We start from the raw sequence: 22,832 nt of genomic DNA on the forward strand, positions 1-22,832 counted from the left end.
GCACAAGTGTTTTCGTCCAAAAATATTTATTTATTTTTTATGCATAAACAAAATGTAACTCTTAACCCTCCTGTTGTCCTCAGGTCAAGGAAGGACTTAAGGAGGAAAAGTAAGTAAAGAAGTAAGTGAGGAAGGAAGGAAGGAAGGAAGGAAAGAAAGGAGTAAGGATGAAAAGAGGAAGGAATTTAGGAGAGAAGGAAGGGAGGAAGTAAAGGAGGATGGAAGGAAGGAAGGAAGGATGGAAGGAAGGAAGGAAAGGATTAATGAGGAAAAGAGGAAGGAGGTAAGGAGAGAAGGAAGGAAAGACTGGAGTAAGGTGGGAGGGAGGAAGGAAAGGAGGAAGGAAGGAAGGAAGGATGGAAGGAGGAGGGAGCAAAGAAAGAGGGAAGAAGGAAGGAAAGTCAAAAGAGACGACACAAGGGTTAAAAAAATCTAATTGACTCTATCTGTTCATTGTGCTACATCATTGGGTGCTAATTCAAATGTTTAACATACAATACCCAGCATGCAAAGCGAATAGGGAACACTGACAGATATGTTGCTGTTTTTTTCTAACTTGTGATTTTGCTTTAAAACCATCATCAGGAGCAGGTTAATGTGTCAGGAAACAACCGCTCATGAATTGAAGGTGTGACGTCTGATTACTCAGTTGCATCAAGTTCATGATGATGTCACAGCCGTACACTGCTGTAATTATAAGATAAAATATAACACATATCCAACACCTGAAACTCTCAACATTATGTTAACAACTAGTTTCTTAGCAGCTTGTAGGCGACTGTTGAAGGAAAGTGTTTATCTGCAAAGGTTACGGCTACAGTACTGGTGAAGTACTTTACCAACTGTGGGATTCACTGCCAGTAGTCCACAGGCTGTTGGTCCGAACTGTTGCCAGACGTCTTGTAGACCATTAACCAGACATTTTTTACTGTGACGTTGGGCACTTTTAGTGTCGCCATCAAATGGGACATTTTTACTGCATTTTATTGTTACTAAAAGTACTAAAATAAACATGCACACAATACACAGAGCAAGCAATGCAAATAAAACAAATCAATCAGCAGCACACAGCGTTGTACAAGGACTCCTTCTGATTTTTCATTTTGTTATAAAACCTCATGTGGTGAGTCTGTTGTCAAGGGACATTTAATTCTATTTATTTTAGAGAGCTAAAATCAATAGAGCCAAGCTTCTGTTCATGATGCCGTAAGAGACTCATATTGGAGTGACTCCACTGACTGTGGGCACACTGGAGGCTTTCAAGATGACTTCTTATGCATGTCGAAACAAACTCTGCTTTAAAGTCGACTGAAAGAAGTTTTTTGTGTGGTTTTTTAAATAGCTGAAGGTTAAATACTGAATCTACCCTTTGCAAATTTACTGTGGTGTGTTGGTGTTGCAGTCCAGAGCTTTCGGTAGAGTTGCTGCCTAAGGTTTGGTATGTTGTGAGACAGACTCTTGTATGTTACATCACATATTGTGGGCAAATAGAGTTTCAGTGCAGGTCAAAAACACTCACAACACAGCTGCTGGCTTGTTCTTATGGTATTACCGAGTCTGTGCTGCTCTTGTCTCCCATGTCCATTCTACTGTATGTATTGCAAGTTATCAGTGAGTACAACTAAAGTTCAATATACACTGAAGTGAAAGGTAAGGTAAGGCAAAGATAAGGCAGTCTTTTTCAAAATTCAAAAACTCACAACAGTAGCGTAATGGTGAAAGTGATAAAAAAAAATGTTTTAAATAAAATAAAATACTATATACAATAAACAATTTCTGTGTAAAATAATCTGCAATTATATAAATCTGCAATATACATACATTCCTGATAATATATACAAGTGTGCAATGTTCCTGGGATTTACAAAGTAAGGTTCAATGTTCCTGGGATTAAATAGTAAGGCTGATGGCTGATGGCAGGGACCTATACCCTCACCATTACAAGAGCAGATTTTTGGTTGTTTTCAATGTGGCTTTGTAAGGAAGCCCCTTATCGTATTTACTTGTGCCAGTGCTCTCGGACCATTTAGCATTAAACATCGGTTGTCGCAAACAATTAGCGCTGCGGCCACTGAGCTCAAATGAAGGCAGACAGATTTAGAGCAGAGCGACTGGAGCAGGCTGATGAGCTGTGTGGGCTTGTAGTCTGTCTAGCCTCAGGAAACTTGTGTGTGTCTGTGTGTTTGTGCAGTTTATATTCTTATGTTTTATGTGCTTTTTAAAGAAACAACCCCCCATTTGTTCATCGGCGACATGTACACAGCTACTCGACCCCATGCTGGTTTTGACTGTGAGGATTGAGATGAAGTGAAAGTCAGCGAAGGTTCTTCACTCCGTTACTACTCTTGTCTCGAGATTTAACCATTTATGACAACCGATGGCTTAATTTGGCTCAATGACTCCGTTTTAAGGAGCTCCTCTCGGCCCATTCGAGCAAGATCCCTCAAAGGATGTGTGGACTGTGTCCTGTCTGAACAGATGCTAGACGCTGGTTAGTGGTGAAGTCAGTGTTTGATTACATCCAGGAATGCAACAATCAAGGAAATCAGTGGAGGGTGAAGACACACTCCTTTGCCTTTTAGCAGAAAATAGGCGTTTTAGTCAAGAATCCATGAACATTTGCTTGATTTGATTGTTTTAAAGTGTAGTATTCTGTCCTGGATAATACGTGAGCTGTATTGTAGACAGATAGCTAACAAGAAAAGACCCAGTAGACTTGATTCCAGATTGAGAGCTAAAAATCTTCTGAGACCTCTCTTATTTGTAAAACTGCGACAGAATGAAATATACAGTTACAATATGTTACAATTGAAATTAAATGCAACAACACTGGTCACACTTTCTTTTTCCTCTTCAGGTTACAGATCAGGCAAGTAACACAATATTAACAAAGGCAAACATCTTTTTTTTTTTTTTTTTTTTTTTTTTTACAGTATCCTCTCACAGGTAAGAAACACCGTAAATGGCAATGGTTCACACATAAACCTAAAATACAATATGAATGAGGCTTGACAATGAATTGAATTTGCTATGCTACTAGCTACGATCGTGTTAGCATTAGCATCGTAAGTATTGTTTACCAACTAAAAGATATAAAGGGTTTTCAACTTCAATGCGCCTTTAACAACCTTAAACTTAATTTAAATGAGCTCAGCCATACTTACTGATGGATCTACTCCAAGGTTCAGACAACAACCACTGACGTATAGCACAGTCTGCGTGTGTTATGCAGGTCACTTCTCAAGTCAGATCTTTTCAGGTGTAAAACCCTGACATGCCACTAGGGGGCCACTAACATTATTCAGACACTGATAGGAGTCAGAACATGTAGCGTGCATCTTTCTTAATTAACAATCACAGGCCATATGTACACTATAAGAGTTATTGACCACTGTTACTGTATAGCCCAGCAAGTACAGGGTTTTTGAGGCAGATAATGAAACTGTTATATGACACAACCCATAACATAAACATATTTGATAAGGAGTCTGTTTCTTTATTTTCTAACAGTGACCCTGGACAGGTCACCAGTCTGTCACAGGGCTAACAAACAGCTAGGATGTTTTACAGTTGAATAATAAACTTGAGACCATTTCAAAACTTACAACAACATACTTCAATTTCTTTTTATTTAATACATTGTAAAGTTCAGCTGAAGCTCAAATGAAAGTCCAAAAGTCTCAGAGTCTCAGCCAAACCAAATAGGTGTCTTTGTCCTGGTTTTCACATGGAGGTTTATTGCTGGTGTTTCATCCTGGCAGCAAAACATCATGCAGGTAACCAGGATGTAATGTCTACTGCAGCTCAGCAAGGAAAGACAGCCGATTTAACTAGTTCATGTTAACTTTGGCTGAACTTAAGAATACATTTTTTTAAACCAAATGAGGACTTTTATGATTTGGAATATAGTTACTCCCCAAAGACATCATTTTACATCCAACACGAACATGATAAATACAGCAACTAATAACTCTTTAAACAATCAGAGTATTGTATTAAGACATACTAGAACCTAAATAACCTATCCATGTATGGGTAGATGAGCAGAAACACTTATTTATTTAGTCATTTGATGGGGGCAGATACAGTATACATAGATAAACTGAGAACACCAATCCTGTACAAGTATCATAGAGTTGACCCGTTCCTAGAAGGGCTTTAGCGAAAATAAGAGATTAAACAGTTTGGTAAAAAAGAAAGTAAAGTAAGTACAACAAGATACATTAAAAGACATATTTAGTTGGAACATAGCTACAGAAAAATAGACATGAGTACAAATTTGTTGCTGAATTAACCAGGATTTGGTTGTTGTCTTAAAAGTAGACAACAACCTCCTCTAACTGGGCTTATTGTGACTGAATGAACTAATTTTACCAATTTTTCATAAGATTTGGATGTGAGGCAATAGATGATGGTAACAGCTGATTTTAAACACAGTTTGCACTTTATGTTTTAGTTTATCTCTCTTTGCTATATAAGCATTTCAAAGGATTGTATTTATTAGTTTATTTCACAAAGATGACACAGAAGAAATCCAACAAATATGATTACAGTATGATCAACAACAAGTGGGGACTGTTAGTAGTCAGATGTTCTCTGTTGCAGCTTCACTGTGATTTAAAGCTGAAAAGATGAGCCGTTTCTTATATAAACATTTCACAGTACAGCTTAAGCTTCTACTCTCCCCTCCGTATTAACACCTGATCTCCATGTTTTTCTTAATTCTTCATTTCTTAAAAAATAAGTTTGTGATCCTCGTTACGCTGATTCTCGTGTACCAGAAAGGTGACATAAGCAGCTTGGCTTCACCGCCGTCATGTTTGTTGACTGCCGGGTAGACGACCTGCTTAGAGCCCGCCACGTCGTCTCAGCCTTTTGGTGTTTTTTGGAGCAGACGTCAAACTCGGCTCAGAGACGACAGCCAGGACAGCAAGTGAGCGAGAGCCAGCCGGTTCTTATCGCCGTCACGCCAGTTGTAGTTTTTGTGTTCTCCAGAGTAGATCAACATGCAGCTCTCCCAAAAGCTTCAGCACGACTTACACTCCTTTTTAAATGAAACGTTTCCGTTCTGCTTTCAGCTGCCCAAAATGTACAAATCGTCGTTATGTAAAATACTTCTCTGAGCCTTTTTGCTGCTCTGTCAAATCTCATTTTGCTGTAGCACTTAACCTACATGCTTATCCTCTGCCCATTTGGCACTTTAAGCAGACCGGAGCAAACAAACACACACAGATTTAAATTCTGTTTGAAGAAGGCTTTTTAAACAAATGTGCAAATTCAGTGAATATAAATTTTAATGCACAGCTGAGGTATGTTTTTTAAATGTGTATTTTTATCCCCACCACACCAACCTCAGGTCACGTTCCAACTCTATTTTGACCAATTCTCCTTGGTTTGAACTTTGGCCAGAAGCGCCGGTTGTTACGTAAACCCTCAGAGCGATGTAGCTGCTGCTGCTGCTGCTGCAGTTGTCGGTCATGCAGGGGTGGGGGACTGGGAGCATTTCCTGGAGGTAATTGGGTTGAAATCAGGATGCACAGTGATGGAAATGTGTTTGGGTTTATTTTGCACTGGCCTCTTTCTCACTACCTGTGAAAACAAGCAGCAGCAGCACTCAGTGAATGTGTTTTGTGTTTATTCTTGGAGGACGGCGCAGGATTATTTTGTCCATGTCTTTGTACCTCACAGAGATAAAGTCTGTCACAGGCCACCATGAATGCTTGTGTGTAGATGGGAGAGAGCCTTTTATTTTGTAAACCAACTCTCCTCACTGTGTCCGGCTTTATCAGCTTGTACATCACGAGCCGAGTGTGTATCTGTGTGCTTGTGTGTTTGCAGAGGCAGTTTATTCCTCTATCAACCACTTTCCAGCAAGTCAGTTTCCATGTTGGGACTATTTAAGTACATTATGATAATGTGGGTACTGCTGCACTACATCTGACAGGTGTGTTTAGCCAGCCGTTTACCAAATTCAGCAAATGTATCTTTATGTAAAATAGTTTTTTCAGTGCAGACTCTCTACTAATTTCTCAGCCTGTGAATACTTAACCCTCTCTGCATATTACAGTGGATTTGGTTTAAACAGCATGGATCTGAATTCAAATTTGATCACAACTCTGCTATTTTCCATCCCACTAGGTTCATTAGTTAGTATAGCTCTCTGGTTTCAATAGCTGCCAGAGTATCGCTGCAATTGTTATGTGAACAGTTTTTACACAGTTGTCTCGTTCAGTTGATGGCCGTGGGCAGTACACACCATCTGGAACTTCAGCAGTATCCCACAGTCCGAAACAGACGGCGAAACAAAGCGTGTACACTTCCTGTCTCACACTTGACTGCAGACAGTAATAATAATGAAAAAAAAAACATCAAAGAAATGAGCATCTCCTAATGAACAGTCATCTCACTATTATCAGTCATTGTGTTTTTACAAGGTGAACACTCCTTTGTTACTCTTCCCTCCTGTCCTGTGCCTGCACCTCTGCCAGCAGTAGAAATAACATTGAGCTGGGGGAGATTTAGAAAGCCTAAATACAGCAGCCACCGCACCACTCTCTCCACTGCTGGTCTAATCTTCCAGAAATAATGTCTTGAATTACCTCCTACTCTTCATCCCGCAGTGGTCCACTCTTACAAACAATAAAAAAAAAAAAGTTTTGTCAGTTTTCAAACGAATGCACCAAACTGCAGATTGGCAGTAAATCTTCAGCAAAGCAGTGTGCCGCAGCGTCAGGCCGTTCACCTCCACAGCGCTCAGAAAACAGCCCAGCGGTCTCTTGTATTGGCTGCAGATTGTAACTGTCCAATCTGTAAACAGACTGTGAGCCTATTTATTCTGCAGTTTATAGCTCATGACAAATGCTTGTTCAGCCTTTCAGAGGCTCACTGTAAATGTCAGTCCTGTGTAGTTTAATACACTCAGCTCCATGTTTTTTGTTTTAAATTCATTCTTTTATAAGGCTTGGTAAAATATAGTGATGGCGTGTAAAAGCACTAGCAGTTGTGTAAATATTGTTTCAACAGCATGGTTATAGTGGAGAATACACACAGCAAAAAATGTGTTTATGCAGGCTTATATTTGTGGAAATAACAACAGAAAGACTAAAACCTAAAGATATAAGTTTACTATTATAGAATACCAAAAGAAACCATTGGATCATTTACATTAATCTGTCAGCCAATGAATCGACTATTTGTTACACCTCTTATATTCTATTGATAATATTCCTGGGCATACATGGGCCTTTATGTCTCAGATCCACAGTGATCAGCATCAGCAACAACATAGCACATGGCATTGAATTAATTTCACCCACATCAATATAGTACACAGTTTTAATACAAAACAAAAGCAAATACATTTCTCAATGTTAAAATGATGGCTGCTGTTTGACAAGCGTAGATTATTACAAAGGGCTGGGAGATATGACCAAAAGCTCCTATCCCAATAACCATACCTATCCTGATATAGCACATTTTAATCCCTTGAATAAATAGTTGATGCATGCTAATTTAACAAAGTAATCCGCACAAAAGATGGACAGACTCCAGATGACAAAAAATACTGATGGAAAGACTTTTTTCTTGCATCACATGATATATGTATTGTCATATCACACAGCCCTATAATTACAGTTAGAATCATTTGATTATTGATCACGATCTATCAAAAATCATAACATACGTATGAATTTACAACAAAATTGCTGTCTGCATGAGATGCCACTGACATTGGTAATGTGCATGATTTGTTATAAACTGGGCACAAAATTAGCATCGGCCACCAGCCAAATACTGGTAAATTATTGACTCATATTATTGACTGTTAGATTTGCTTCACCCATCAGCCAAAAGAAACAATGATAATCTGTTGAGCGGCTGGTCAAATTTGAACATTAGCTAGCCATTTGGGCCTTGGACAAAAAAAAAAGTACATTTTGCAGCATGGGTATAAAGTGAGTGCAGCAGGTGGATCATTCAGACAGCCCCTGTAGACCTGAGATACTCTTACCTTTGCCTCTCGCTGCTGTAGATCCTTTTAACGCTGTGACGGTGAACAGTAATGGAGTTAATTTTCCGGTTGAAAGTTCTGTCACTCAAATCCAGGCGGGCCATGTGGTGAGAACAGCCAGAGGGGCTCCAGCTTCCAAACCCTGCAGGCTCTTCATGTTTGTTTAATTAAAGCCCTCATCGCTAAGCTTTTGTTTGATAGATTTTATTGCATAAACAGTTGGCTCAGGATTGTTAATGACTGATTAAATGTTCATATGTGAGCTTTCATCCACTTTTAATTCATTTCATATTTTATTCATTGATGTATGTACATGTAAACTTGTTTTGTACCTTTCATTCATTTTGCTCCTGTGATGTAGTGTCTTATTTACTTCTGCATAAAAGAGTTGCATCTCAGTTGACGTGCTAAAAGTGCTGCCAGCTCGGTATGCCTGTTAGATAAATAACATAACTGTCTGGAGGCACGAAAGCTGTCTGAAATTATGTGCGAGAAGTTTAATATCTGGCCCAGGGTCTTTGCCTCATTGTCACTATCTATCTGACTCCAGTTTAGTGCTTGTAAATCCAGAAAAATGCAAGGAAAACATTCTCAAGCAGTGAGCAGTGAATCTAATGAGTCTTGTAAGTAATCTTGTCAGCATTCACTCAACATTTTGACAACCGGGTTTTTATAACTTTGGATATATGTAAAGATATATGCATCAGAAGTACGTTTTATGTTTCTTTTAAAAAATATTTCGTGAGCTGGCTTCTCAGATCTCTTGGTAGTGTATTCCCTATTTCTAGTGGAGATGATTTTATTGGTTTTGCTCTGTGTTTTATTGTTTCTGTTCACCTGCTCAGGAACTACAGATGGAAATTAACTCAATTAAACTAAATCTTGAGAATGTTTTACCACTCATCTGATCAATTTTAAGCTGTTATTTCTCTGTGTTCATTCTGTTTTATTGTGTGTCATTTTTAAGAGACACAAGATGACCAGACGACAGAGAGATCAACTCCAATATCAGAGGTCTGGAATTGTGTCTCAAGTTATCAGAGAGACTCAGGAGGATTTTCAGCACTGTATCCATCTCAAATCTAAAATCCCTTCTTATTTAATCAGTGACAGAGTCTCATAAACTGGCTTGAGCCTTTGTTTTCCTGTGGAGAGACTGATGATGCCTACCTTGGGTGTTGTGCATCACTCAGATTTTACAGCTCCCTCCCATTCCCAATGATCAGTCAGTGTTAGCTTAGCTGACCTTAATTGTGTGATATGTCAATGTGCAACCAATGACACGACAGCAGTCTGTGTCATGAGCTTAAAGCAACCACTGAGGTCAGTTGATCATCAAGTTTTTTCTGTCTACCTCTGCGTAGACAGTGGATAATAGCCAGTGGGTTATTTTGTGTTACGTAATTCATATGAATCAATGTTTTGGTATTCAAAATTGCCATACAGCTTTGCTAGCTGGAGATGTAAATGTGCTGTGTGCTTGCTGTAAGCATAGAGTTCCCAAACGCTTGGTCACATTAGCTTCATAAATACAAACATTTTGGATAAAGATGAGAGCATTCTTTAACATTAGGTTCTCTATCAATGTGAATCTACTTTACATGATTATTAATCATCCTGTGCCTGTATCTCTGTTCAGATGCTGAGCATTGGAGTCACTGCCATCACAGTCAGGTGCCACATCTAACATGAGGTATGAGACTCCACCTAACACTACTGTTACTTTGACTTGAGATGGTTCAGATAGAGGAAACATTTATGGATTTGAGGTTGACCTGAGATGTTTATAGATTTGGATCATCTGTGTTTAAGAACACCTTGAAAATACAATGATCAGGATTCAATGTAACATTCTTTCCCCATTGGCCCTCTTGTCCAGTAGATCTTTTTTTCCAATAATGTTTGGTAATATAATATATTTAATATGTACAACAGTGAAGTTCCTGGTTGTTTGCCTCTGGTTATTGATATCTAGTGGTGATATATTACACAAATATACAAAATATATAATTAGGCAGATATTATATCCATAAATAAATGGTGTATAAATGTAGTTTTCTCCATACTTTGTGTAAAGCCTGATAGTATGGAGTACTATTGTATTTCCTCTGCCGCTTGGTGCATTAATCATTGGTTAGAAACTAGGGTTTAAATTATATGCAGATGATACTCAACTCTATATGTATGTAATCTAACTTCTTCCTTTTTAAACACAGAGAAAATTTATACCCAGTATGAAACAAATGCAGTCATCTCACTCACGCTTGACTATTGTCACATCATTTTCTCCAGCTTGCTTAAGTAAAAAAATTGCTGCTAGAATATTAATCACCTAGAGGATTGAATCATATTACCCTTGTTCTTGTTAATTGGATGCAGCTGACCACATATCTTTTGTAGTGTAAATGGTAATGCATCCTGATGTGCCCCTGGCCACAACGCAGTAGGAGTATGTGTCATTAACACAGGACAAGGTGGGTTGTTTAAACGGTTGAAAGAATGGAAAGAAGCACAGACGTGTGTGGATCTGAACAGTTTGAATAGGTCATATATGTAAATTAGTTCTTAAAACATTTTTATTAGCCTTTAGCTCTTTAGCCCACACTAACAACAAATCTGGCTGACGTAATAAATGTGTGTGGGGCCATTTGATAGTCGCATAAGTGATGTAGGCAGCAACAAAATCTAGAGACAAGTGGTCAGCTCGAGACACATAACAGAGACAAGTGTGATGCATGTTAATACCTGGTACAAACAGGACCTTATTCTGCTGTAAGCACCAAACTACTGTTAACCAGCTTATATTGAATTTGATGTGCTTATGGTCATGTATATGTAAGCTATTTGACTTCATATTTTTATTTTATATATTTTATTGTGTATGTAGTTTATCTTCTTTCATGTTTTTAATATATTTTGCTAATGTTGCTCATTATTGTTTTATATGTACCCTTTGAGGCATACTTTGATACTGAGCTATAATGAGACTTGACTAGTGCAAAAAGACCTCTTATGTAGTGGTTGAAAAAAGGAAATAAGGTTAGACACTTTATCCAAAGGATGAATAATGGTTGTACAAGTCATATTTTATTCCATGTGCTTTACAAGGATATAAATAATGGCCAAAATTACAAAAATCAGTGTGCTGGAAGTCCAAGCCTATGTACATGTTGGTCAGCAGTGATGTCACCCATTTCAGTTTTCACTCAAAATACAATCTCTACAATCTACCACCTAGTCTTTTTTCATCTTCAACCTTTATTTTGGTACCTTCTCTCCAGTGCCACGTACTGCAAATCCTTTATTCTTTTTCTCTTTTACATTACATGTATGAACAATGAGTTGGCAAAATATCTATGTACATTTTATAACTGGATAACTTCTCATCCAAATAATACAGTAATACTGCGTTTAAAATAGTACATCTGCTAGATAAGAGTAGAGCCCCATGAGAAATGATGGAGGGTTGACCTGACAAGAGTTAGCTAGCCACCTGCAACATTCACTCCCTGTGTACAAGTATGATAATGTATTTTTAGATTATTTTTAAAGGATGGCCATCATTCTCAAGCCCAAGGTTTTCATCTCCGCATATCATAGAAAAATAATGTAACATTAAGACAACAGTAGACAAGAATTGCACAAGAATAATCATAATCATCATGGTAATATAATACTCTCATATTAAACATTAAAATGTCGGGCAATACGAATAGAATACTTTTTTTTTTTTTTTTTTTAAACGCCAGATGCTGTTTTGTTTTTGTACGTTTGCCATTCTCTGGAATGAGAAACGCGTCTCATCAACACATCAGGAAACACCTGTTGCATCTTGAGCGTGTTGCAGTTAGTCCAATCACATTTACACGCTTGTGCATATATCTCTTATTATTTTCTGAACTTTTTTAAAGAAAACAAGATCCAGCCAGACGTCCTCGAACCCATCCCCATTCCAACACTGACACATGCCTATTGGTGCCTTTACATGAGCACATTGTCCATTACCATACTCACACTCCATACTCCATACTCCATGGAGATCCTGTGACCTCCCAAAAGTTCAAAGGGTCATGCCTCCCAGTTGGGCACATAAAACAGATCCTGCGGTAGTTGCAGAAAGTTGAGGCTGCTTTTAAACGAGTGTACATTCAGAGCAGACCGTTGTCTGTCACGATGCAGTCCTGCTAGTGTGTGTGTGTGTGTGTGTGTGTGTGTGCGTGTGTGTGTGTTGGTCCAATGTTTACTGTGTCAAGCATGTAGATGAATGTCAACATTTTGTAGTCAACCTTAAACACTGTGGAGTAGCATCCATGTTTGTAGTCCTTTGAAAAGAAAGCAAGAGGGTCCATTGTAGTCCTTTTTGCATTGTATGTGTGACAAGGTCCGTGTTTAGGGCTGGCTACATTCTTTGTATTCCACAGTAATAGACATGAGCGTCCGGCATTGCCCTGCAAATGAGATGACATCACTTATCGAGAGAGCCCTCACACCCCGCCTCTCCACCGGCCCCCCTGCTCAGCAAATCCAAAATGGCCACCATGCGTCTCACAAGCCACATGCTAAACCTTATACATACAAGATTTTTTTTTTCTTCCCCCAAATAAAATCAGGTTTATGGCCAGGAAAAAAAATCCATGTGGTTAAAATAATTAACATATACACACACACGTGCTGAAAAAGATGCTATAAAAACAGAACAAAATCAACTAAGTCCTGTAGCACAGGTCAAGTTTAAAATATTGTTTGTCAAAGAAATTCACAAGTTTGTTAGTATTTTCCAAAAAAATAATCTAATATAAAGAATCAAAAAGTTGAAATACATTCTAGTAGCTTGCTGGATGAACCAGCTTGAGTCAAAGTCAGACTGTGCTACATCACCTCTCCTGTAGTTCTGCTCTCCTCTATGATTTCAAAAAAATGTCTGAACTTTCCTCCGGTTGTCATGTTAAGACAACAGCCCCCTCATTGTCAGCTCCCACACTGGGCTCAACAGACAGCTAAAACACTGTTACAGCTCTTAGCATTACTCTGTTTTCAAATCTCATTCAAGTTGTCAGGGGCTTTTGGACAAAGGGGCTGAAATGAAGAGAAAAGCGAGGGATGGAGGCAGGAGGAGAGAGACAAAGCCAAACGGTTACACCCATCAACAAGGGGGGAAAAAAAAGAAAAACAAGAAGCTGGAAGCAGAACAACCTATTGGTTGACTGCTGACTGACCGACAAACAGTAAGTGGAAAAAACGGAGCTGACCATTCCCCCTACAGGTGGAGACAGAGAAGTGCACCATAGCCCTGGGTTCAAAGGTCATGCGCCAGCCCTGCAGGCAGGAGGTTGTTGCCAGGGCCAAAGAGGGGAAGAGCAGAAACAAAAGAGAGAGAAGAAGAGACAAGGAGATAGAAGAGAGAGACAGCGCAGCGCCAAACGTCATCATGCAGTGGACAGGCTCGGCTAACGGGGGCGGGGCAGGATGTTTTGTTTTTTTATTTTTCAGCCGGTGAGGTGACGCGGCGGCGTGCGTCGCTCGTGCCCAACTCCGGGGCGGGGCCCCGGTACAGGGCAACCTCTGAAAGGCACACACACACAGGAGTGGACAAGGCGGGTGTATGTTAGAAAATAGTGGTCTCGTACTTGGTGTTGACTCCTCTCTTGGCTTCCTGACCCGGCTCGACAATCCACGGCACGTTGGCGTGGCCCTTCTGGTCCATGGACGGCTGCTCCATCTGAGGCAGAAAGAGAGGGAGGAGGAGGAGAGAGAGCAGAGACAGAAAGAAAACAAGTAGGCAGGGTCAAGTGATTTTCAATGAGCTGCATATTCTAAATTTTGAAAATACTACATTACTGAATTGATTTTGTACTATTTATATGCATGTTTTTCCAACCAAACAATTCATCAACGTAATGGAGTCTGGGTGCAAACTGCTTTTTCCAGATATTGAAAATTGACATTTTGCACACTGTTGGATCAATTTTCTGATACAATTTCACGCTAAGAAAGTCAGTGAAAACAAGAGTAGGGTAGAATGAATGAGATTGTGGGGGAGAATGTACGGAATATGGAGTGATGAATGTAAATGAAAATAAACGTATGTGTGTGTGTGTGAGAGAGAGAGAGAGAGAGAAAGAGAGAGAGATACATTGACAGATGAGAAAGCAGAAACAAGAACATGGATAGAAACTCAGAATCTGACATAAAAAGAAGCTCTCTGCTTCGGTCCTGTTCAATTATGTGCTGCATTTTCAGCAATGCAGCTCCAGCACATGTTGGCAGTTTGATCGTCAGAGTCTGTTGCTGCCAGTGTGAAGCTATTGTGGCTTCAAAAGCTGAGAAACAAACCAAACAAACTACATTGCTCTCAAAAATAACCCCATGGCAACCAATCAAGCGACTGGGTTTTGTTGCTGAGGGTGCTTTCCTCCGATCTATTGGTTTATTTTCAGATGATTTGGGGCTAAGGGGAGACTCAGAATAAATTTGTCCTGAATCAGTCCTTATGCTCGCTCTGTTTTGTAATTCCAATGATATATATTGTGACCATGTTGTGATTGTTTTATGACAATATTAACAATGTATCAAATGTATCTAAATGAACCTTAAAGAAAAGCTCCTGTAGGTGTCTCAGTGTTATTGGAGTGAACAAGGTTAATCTTCTGAGTTCTGCAATTTGCTAACAGAGCAATGTTTCTCTTATCTTTCCTCGACACACTGCTGCAGCAACAATACTGAAAGTAACTATAATAATAATCCAGTTCTCTATCCTCTTACTCACACTCACACAAACACACACACACACACACACACACACACGGGCAACCACAGCAAAACCTTACAATCTTGTTATGGGGTTACAGGATTACGGAAAAACACACTTTTAATCTTGCAGCACCACATCACCAGTGTGAATGTGAAGATTTCTTCAAACTTGGTCACCAAAGGGCTGTGTGATAAGACCAAAATCTCATATGCAGACATAGGTCATTTCATATCCTGACAACAATACACATCAAGATATAGCACATAGTACAGTTATTTCAATGAATAAATAGTGTCTGGTTTGTCCAGCAGAACAGTCAGCTAGCTGAGACAAAGAAGTATCTCTGTGATGAGGATTATTTCATTTACAAAACCTTTTCTTCATCAAGTCTTACCAAGAGTTGCACACAAGCCAGAGCCGCTGTGCTGTCTTCATCTGTTCTAAAATCTGATTCTTTCACCTATTTAGGATGACGAGCAACCGGGACCGTGCGCTCAAGCTGAATGCAGCAGCTGAAGACTACAGGTAACACAGTCGCTCTTCCGTATTCAGAGTTGGAAAAGTCAGATATAATATTATGTTAGAAAACTACTCATGAACCAAGAAGTTGATGAAGATCAAAGTTGCAAAGCTACTCCGCCAGCAGCGCCTGCCTTTGTTTCTGCCATTGTGCTGTAGCTCCAGAGGTCGCTTTCTACTCCACACTCTGTTTTGTCGGATTCCACAGCGCAATATTTGGCCTCACAAGCGTTCAAAGTGTGCCACATCTCTGCTCTGACTCTATATCATGAAGCGAGTTGTTTTTTTTGTCCTGTGCACCTGAGGAATCACTGAGAAACTTACTTACAAAGCAGCTGAAGTTTGTGTCTCAGGCTGTGTCTGTAATGTCACACTGATGGTTGCTTCCTCTTTCACACTCATATCATGAAACTCATTTTCTCATTTCCAAATGTGCTGATATTTTCAGATATTTAGTATTATGATATTTTAGTGTCTGCTTTTCCTGTAGGGTAACATGGTAGAGTGTTTTGCAGACCCAGCATTGACAGTCTTTGAAGGCATCACTCATAAAATAAGGATATGTAGTTTGTATTTTAATACAGATTTCTGACTTTGTTGACAAATGAGCAGGAAGTTCCATGTGAAGGCGGCAGAATCGAGTCTGCCATCATAACAGGTTTAATATCAGCATCCTGACCCATCTTCTGCTGGATGGATGGGGCATAGATGGCTCTGCAACCCAACAACTTGTGTGATTCAAGCCAATGCACAATGAATGCAATGAGACTGTATAACACTTCTAACTGCACTAGTTCTGTGTATGCTTTAATGGTATTCTTTTGATGAACCTTTAAAAGAAATTAGGCTGTATGAGCAACATGAACACATCATGCATAAAAACATTCAGGCTGGGATTTAAAGGACTGAGGTGGTTATTGGAAATTTTATAAACATTCAGTTATTTTGAAGCAGTGGTTATTGCTTCAAACACTTTTTATTCATACATTTATATCTTGGAGGAGGCAGCATGTACCCATCCAGGGTATGAATTGATTCAGTGGGCACATAAAATCTGACTGTGGCACTAAAGTAAAGGTCTGCATTCTGCTTTATGTTCGCTGTAAAGAAATGAAGTGGGTTGGCTTTACAAGACTCGATTGTAGTGTCACATCTGCCTTTAGCAACACCGCTAAGTGTTGATATGCAGATAGAAGAAGTAACCGAGGAGGACTGAGACACACGCAAACACAGCAGAGATCACACACAGATGCAGAGTTAGTTGAATAAAAAGCGACAGGATAAAATGGAAGCACTTACAGACGCCGCTTTCTCCCCGACTAAAAGAAAATGGTGTGGAAATAAAGGATAAGAGAAGGAAAAAAGCGTGGAGGACCTGTGACTGAGCTTTGTGAGGAAGATGGAAGAGTCGAGGGGGAGGAAGAGGAGGGTGGAGAGGAGGCCGGTGAGGGGTGTAAATGTGGCCCAGTGACCAGCGGCTGGAGGGGGACATGATGACCTACAGGGGCAGAGGTCATACAAAGGTCAAAGTGTGCCTGCTCAGCAACCCAACATCCGGACACAAAGCAAAGCAGCAAGGCAAAAAAAAAAAGGTTAAAAAAAATCCAACCCAGCAGCGATGACAGAGTAGCTGTGTGGCAACAGGGAAAGACAACACACTCCAAAACCAAAGCAAAACCATGGCAACAACATGGCAGCGAAGTCATCACCCTAGCAACAGCGCGGGACAGCAGCATTTACTGCAATACAGCAAAACTCGAGCAAGAGTGGGCCATGTTACGGCACATTTATAAAATAACTCCTGCATGGCAACAACACTCCCAGCAAGACGAATATGGCACGGCAACCGCACACAGCATCCCTCTTCAAAAAAAAGCATCGTCACAAGCCACACTCTTTTTTTTTTGTTTTTTGCTTTAAATGAATGAAAAATCCTGTCAATGAGGTGAGACAGCTTCAAATTAAGTTTAATTTGTTTCTGAGTTTGTACAGAAAGTATAAATTAAAGTGTAAAAATTGACTGCCAGAGCTCCTGGAAAATGAATCCGCTGCTCGAATAAGCTATTTTCACACCACTGTCAGGTTTTTTCTTCTTGTTTTAAGAAACGCAAAATGGGAAAACTCATCACACATGGGTTAGGGGGTGATGCATTTCTACGCTGCGTTAAGGCTACACTCAGATTACAGTAACATGCTGATGCTGATCAAAGACAACAGAGTCACATCAGGCACGGTCACACTCATAAGGGCAAAGTTAAGTGGATGTTGAGGGAGATTTACAAGATGTGCTCGCATAAGACACACACACACGCCATAAAAATGATAATGAGAGGGTGTGGAGAAATAGATATGTGATCTGTCTTCAGGGCAGAGAAACAAAGCAACAGTATTTTTAAAGCACAGAAGCTTGGGAGGTGCTGCAAGATGGAGATTATGGCTGGCAGGTGGCGGGAATATTAAGTGAATCCTGCAGTATCTTTGGCCTGCTGCACACCACAAGCCGTTAACTAAGCCGCACACACATACACACATACATATATATATGAACACAGGGAAGAGAAAGGCAATTAATGGTTAATGTAACGGTAGCCGAGTCAGCAGATTGGGTCTACACATGCTATCGTCCATCATCTCTGTAGGCACAGGACCCCCCAGTCACACACACATACACACACCAGTACACACAGGAAGAGTGAGAACACAAATACTGCACACGCTCTCTTCCCGCGTCTCTCCTCACCATCTCACATCTCGCTCTAACTTTAGAAAGCGAGACCATTCCTCCGAAGCCACCACTTTCTCCTCCAGCACTGTCTTTCTTCCATGACTCACAGAATGTTGGTGGATTTAAATTTGGTCTAGACACACTGATATAGCAGCCACCGTAACTCGACCCTTTAAACACACATGTGTGCGGAGTGGGTTAGCGTGAGTATTTTAAAGCTCTCTTAGGGGTTAATGAGAGGCTGATAGCATCACAAATAGACTTTGTGACACTGCAGTTGGAGGAGGCATGAAGAACAATTGCACATATACACACACAGTAAAACTCGTGAGAGGATGTAGGGCACAAGTATCTAGTATCATATTAAGCTGGGCTGGATAGTGAACCACCGAAATTCAACAACTGTTACATACTGACAGAATCACTGAGTAATATATATAAGTGCTAAGCTCACAGATACAGTAGGACTATGTGTGAAGAGCTGAAATGAATGAGTGGAATAATCTATTTGTAAAATGGTAGAAAAATAATCTAAGCAGTTATTTTAATAATTGATTTAATTATCATTGAAGGGAACATTTAAGTAATTTCTAAAGCAAATTGAAACATTACCTGGCTGCAGCCTCAAAAAACAAGCAATTTTAAGACACCCCTTTAGGCTTTAGGCAACTGCATTTTTCACAATTTTCTGACTTTTTAAAAAATCTAACAGTGAATAATAGATTATCAAAATAATTGGTAGCTTAGCCAATTTCTCAAGCTTTCAAAATTGCAACTGAGAGCTGAAATAAGGGAGTAATTATATTTATTAGAGTGTGATTCGCAATTAGGTGATTTTAAGACTACATTTGTAAAGGTTTCTGGTCTGCCATGCTGTTTCTCTTTTGCTCTGTGCAGCTAAAAAGTCCAATAATTACCTTGACCTCATGATGTTTGATTTCAGGTTCTTCAGCTGAACATTTATGACAAATTTAAGCTGAAGGATTGATGTAGGAGAGCCCTAATTGGTACTGATTCAGCACTGTCATACAGTATAGAAAAATGTCATATGACAGGCAGCCCTACATAAAGCTGAGCACAGCATATAAACAGAAAGCATAGGCTAAATACTCTCTAGACAACCTTCTCTCTGTTCTTGATGTTCAGACACTATAACAAGCCCTCACACGTTACAGCATTTTTGATTAGGCTCTGATGGACTGAAATGTCAATAAATTCATTCTTCATGCGAGGCTGCAGTATGTAGGCATCTTCCACATGAGGATTCTTTATCTGCTTACATGCAAACACATGCACACAGTGAGGCGAGCCAAGCAAGCCTCCTCAGAGCCTGACGCAAACAGGCCTCATCAGTCAGCCCAGAAAAGGGCTTTTTTCCCCCCTTTCCTCTGTCGCCAAACGCTTGCTCGTTGGGGAATGTTGGGTCTCTGTTTATAATTTTGTAAAGAATATGGTCTAGACCTGCTTTATATGAAAAGGGCTCTGAGATAACTGTTATAATGTGGTTGTGGTGCTATATAAATAAAATTAGCTTGACTTGTGAAAGAGACTGACGAAAGAGACACCTACACCTCTGCCACAACCTCCGCTGGGCCAAGAGATCCTAACACACAGAACACAAACATTCTTGGATAATACCAGTAAGAAAAACTGGGAGTTAAAACCACATACATGAGCATGGATGAGAGACTGGGATGGATCAGAGCAGATGGATAGAGGTTTTGGATAGATTCCAGTGTAAATGGGACAGAAAGTTAATGGGGATGCCGGTAAGATTTTGGTTAGAAGCAGAAATAAAACGGCTAAATTTGAGTTCTGAGTTGAAAGGCGAGAGGTGAAAATCCATCTTAAATCATAGTTTTCTTCATTTAATAATCCTGTAGTGTGTATCAGGTTTGTAAAGAGCATCTAAAAACGTAGCATTAAAGGTTCAGTTCATAAATATAGCATACCCTTCTAAAGGTTTCACACTTTCTTTTCACTCAAACCAGCATTTGTCAAATCCAGATCATGAAATGAGACCTGTAGTTGCTGGTGTTCATTTCCATTTAGGATGGATTTTTCCTTCAAATGTTTCTGGGGCTCTGTGGCAGGGATTCTTACAGATTTGCGGATGTTGACTCGGGGTTTGGGGACAGGTTTGCTGGGCTTGCTGTCAAAGCTCTCGGGCAGTGTGGATGATCCGTGGCCGCTCTTCCTGGCCTGCAGTGCCAGTTGGTAGGCCACCTCGAAGGCCTGGCCGAGCGTCAGAATGATCTCATACGCCAAGTTCTGTTAAGAGGGCAAAATCAAACATGCATGAGAATATGATCCGATATTAAAAACACAATGTGTACGATATTTGCTGTTGAACATGGTTTTAGCACTGACCACATCAAAAGCAGTGAAGACGTGGCAGTAGTGGTGACTGGACTTGAGGTCTTTGGTGATGTAGGCAAATGTAGACAGATCCTCTGGATCCTGAGCTGCACACGAGATGTTGCGGATCTCGTGCTCTGCTATGATATTCTGCAGAAAGACAAAGGGAACAAAAGACAGAAAGATAAAGAGGTGCAGAGTGAGATGCTTATTTCAGGCAAGACTACTGAATATCCCCAGTGAGCCACTTTATGGAAAAACAAATCTGATTTATTATTCATCTCATTTCACACATCCCAAAACCATAATAACTGTAGCACAATTTTGGTTTGAGAGTTTTGTGGAGTCGCCGAGTTGGAATTTGTCCTCTGGTAATGTCACTGGAGAACACTCAGACTTTGTGTTAATTAAAGCAAAGCTCAGTGCTGTGAATTGTAGAAGATCAAAGCTCCCAAAAAAAAAAAGTTTCAGTGAGGGCTAACATTAGGAAAACATGATTTTTAAGTTGGAAGTTGCCTTGTGCTAAATGTTGGAAGCATTAGGAATATTTTCTTGATACTGAGTTGTAACTACTGGTCTGTTTTTTTCTTGATCTGCACCTCCTCTTCATCATATCACATCTACACAGGAATATATTTAACAATGCAAATTATAAACATGGAAAAAAGTGTGAAAATAGTAAATGTTGTGCAGTGTCTGTCAGAATACACTCAAATAGAATAAAAGAAGAGCTTTTAAGGACAACAAATCAATATGGAGCAGATGATTTCACCGCAGCAAAGAACAAAGAGGACTTACATAACATACATTAGATGACAATGCTCGTTATGTCATACTTGACAGTATCATCGTTGCCTTTGATTATAAAAATAGGCCTATTGATTACTTTTGTAAGGTGAGTGAGAAATCCACTCCCCACAGTGGGACAGCAGATGACCTGATGAGATATGAATCCAGGTGATCCATATCCCTTTAATTGATTACCAATACTATTATTTCTTCCCTTCTATGCCTGGTGCGTAGACATACTGCAGGTACATGTAGTCGGTAGTGACAACAAGATTCGAAGACTTTGCTGGTTGTAATTTTTAAATAAATTCCAGTATTTAATTAATAGAATCAATTCAGCTAATTTAAAAAGAGTTTCTGACTGTGTTAATTAATCATTACAAATACTGGTTTAGGCTATTCTGGTAAAACTACAAGACTACAAGACTACTGAACTATTGTGTAAATGCAGCAGATATACATTTGTGGATTTCTGTGATTGTGAGTAATCTTCACAACATTATTGTGGACTGACAACCTGTTTTTTTGTATCTTCAAGTTGGACACATCCACATATTGGGCAACAAAAAAAAAATGTCACTCAGATGTCACTCTGGATGCTGAAGGAATAAGCTGATGGCCAACTGCGTCCCATAAAAACTCCTCATGAGTATAGAAGAGACAAATGTGTGAAAGCACATTTAAAGCAATTCATTAAGGCTTTAATGGACTGAGTTTGTTATTGATTTTTCTTACCATTCAGCTCATCTGCTCCATACTGATTATTGCCCCTTTTACACCTTATTGATTTTCACGCTATATGGGTTTAAATCAGTCAGCACAGCGACGCTGGCCATTGCTGACACCTCCGAATGCCACTCAAGTTCACGTTAAAAAGCTTGACCTTTCGTGCGTTATTTACAGTAGACATCACAGGAAGTGAGCTGCAAGCGTTACCTTATTTGTGGCGTCGATGAACTTTACTCCTTTGTAGGAAACAGACAGTACGATGGTCGGCACTTTCTTCATCTGTTCTGTCGACTTCTTGGAGTGCACAAAACATAAAAGGTAGAGACAGGAAAAAAAAAGAGAGGCAGCAATGACTTTTAAGGCACTTAATTACAGCATACATCCTTTTTATTGAAAATTGCACTGGCCTAATTTGCACACAAGATTATAATTCGTTCCAGATGAACAAATTTCAGTCGGTAAAGATCTCCACTGAATTTAATAACCTTTAAGTTTTATACCCGATTTAAACCATGTCTTAAAGCTGGATGTGTGTGTGTGTGTATGTGAGGAAAAAAAAGTGAAAAACAGACTCGATAATAGGCTTCCTTCTTGATTACCAAAATCAATTCAAATCATCTACAAAGGTCAAGGGTTGTAAGGTGCCTCCATAAAAAAAAATTGCTTCTGAATTACATTTCTAAACCCAACCGACTCAATCACTGCAAATCCAATAAGTCTATTAACTTTTAAGCCATATCAGGCTTCCGCTGTATATCTCTCTTCATGCCTTTTAATTACATGCTGGCACTTTACGTGTCTCAATTACATATATTTCAACTCATTATGCAGTAAGGTGCTGTGGAAAATGGTGTGATTTACAGCTGATGTCAACGTCACCCTCCAAGCTGTCATTCGACATGCCAAAAGCTTTAATATATTCAAAGAAAAAGACATGAGATTAGCCCCTC

General features: G+C 39.6%; 1 protein-coding gene across 2 annotated transcripts in view; it reads right to left on the reverse strand.

Annotated features, from left to right (window-relative positions):
- Positions 1-11,089: 11,089 nt before the first annotated feature.
- anks1b (ankyrin repeat and sterile alpha motif domain containing 1B) overlaps positions 11,090-22,832 on the reverse strand; it is a 122,153-nt gene continuing 110,410 nt past the window's right edge. Inside the window, exons 15-19 of one of the 2 annotated variants that reach the window (XM_053314238.1) lie at positions 22,090-22,173; positions 20,377-20,514; positions 20,110-20,277; positions 13,639-13,730; positions 11,090-12,459 (exon numbers count right to left, since the gene is read on the reverse strand). In XM_053314238.1, the coding sequence (XP_053170213.1) occupies positions 12,411-12,459; positions 13,639-13,730; positions 20,110-20,277; positions 20,377-20,514; positions 22,090-22,173 (531 nt within the window). In that variant the 3' untranslated portion in view covers positions 11,090-12,410. Of the gene's footprint in view, positions 12,460-13,638; positions 13,731-20,109; positions 20,278-20,376; positions 20,515-22,089; positions 22,177-22,832 lie in introns of both variants that reach the window. The other variant, XM_053314237.1, reaches the window with a different exon arrangement.

The sequence above is a fragment of the Scomber japonicus genome, chromosome 23 (genome assembly GCF_027409825.1).
Source record: "Scomber japonicus isolate fScoJap1 chromosome 23, fScoJap1.pri, whole genome shotgun sequence".
Taxonomy (NCBI): Eukaryota; Metazoa; Chordata; class Actinopteri; order Scombriformes; family Scombridae; genus Scomber; species Scomber japonicus.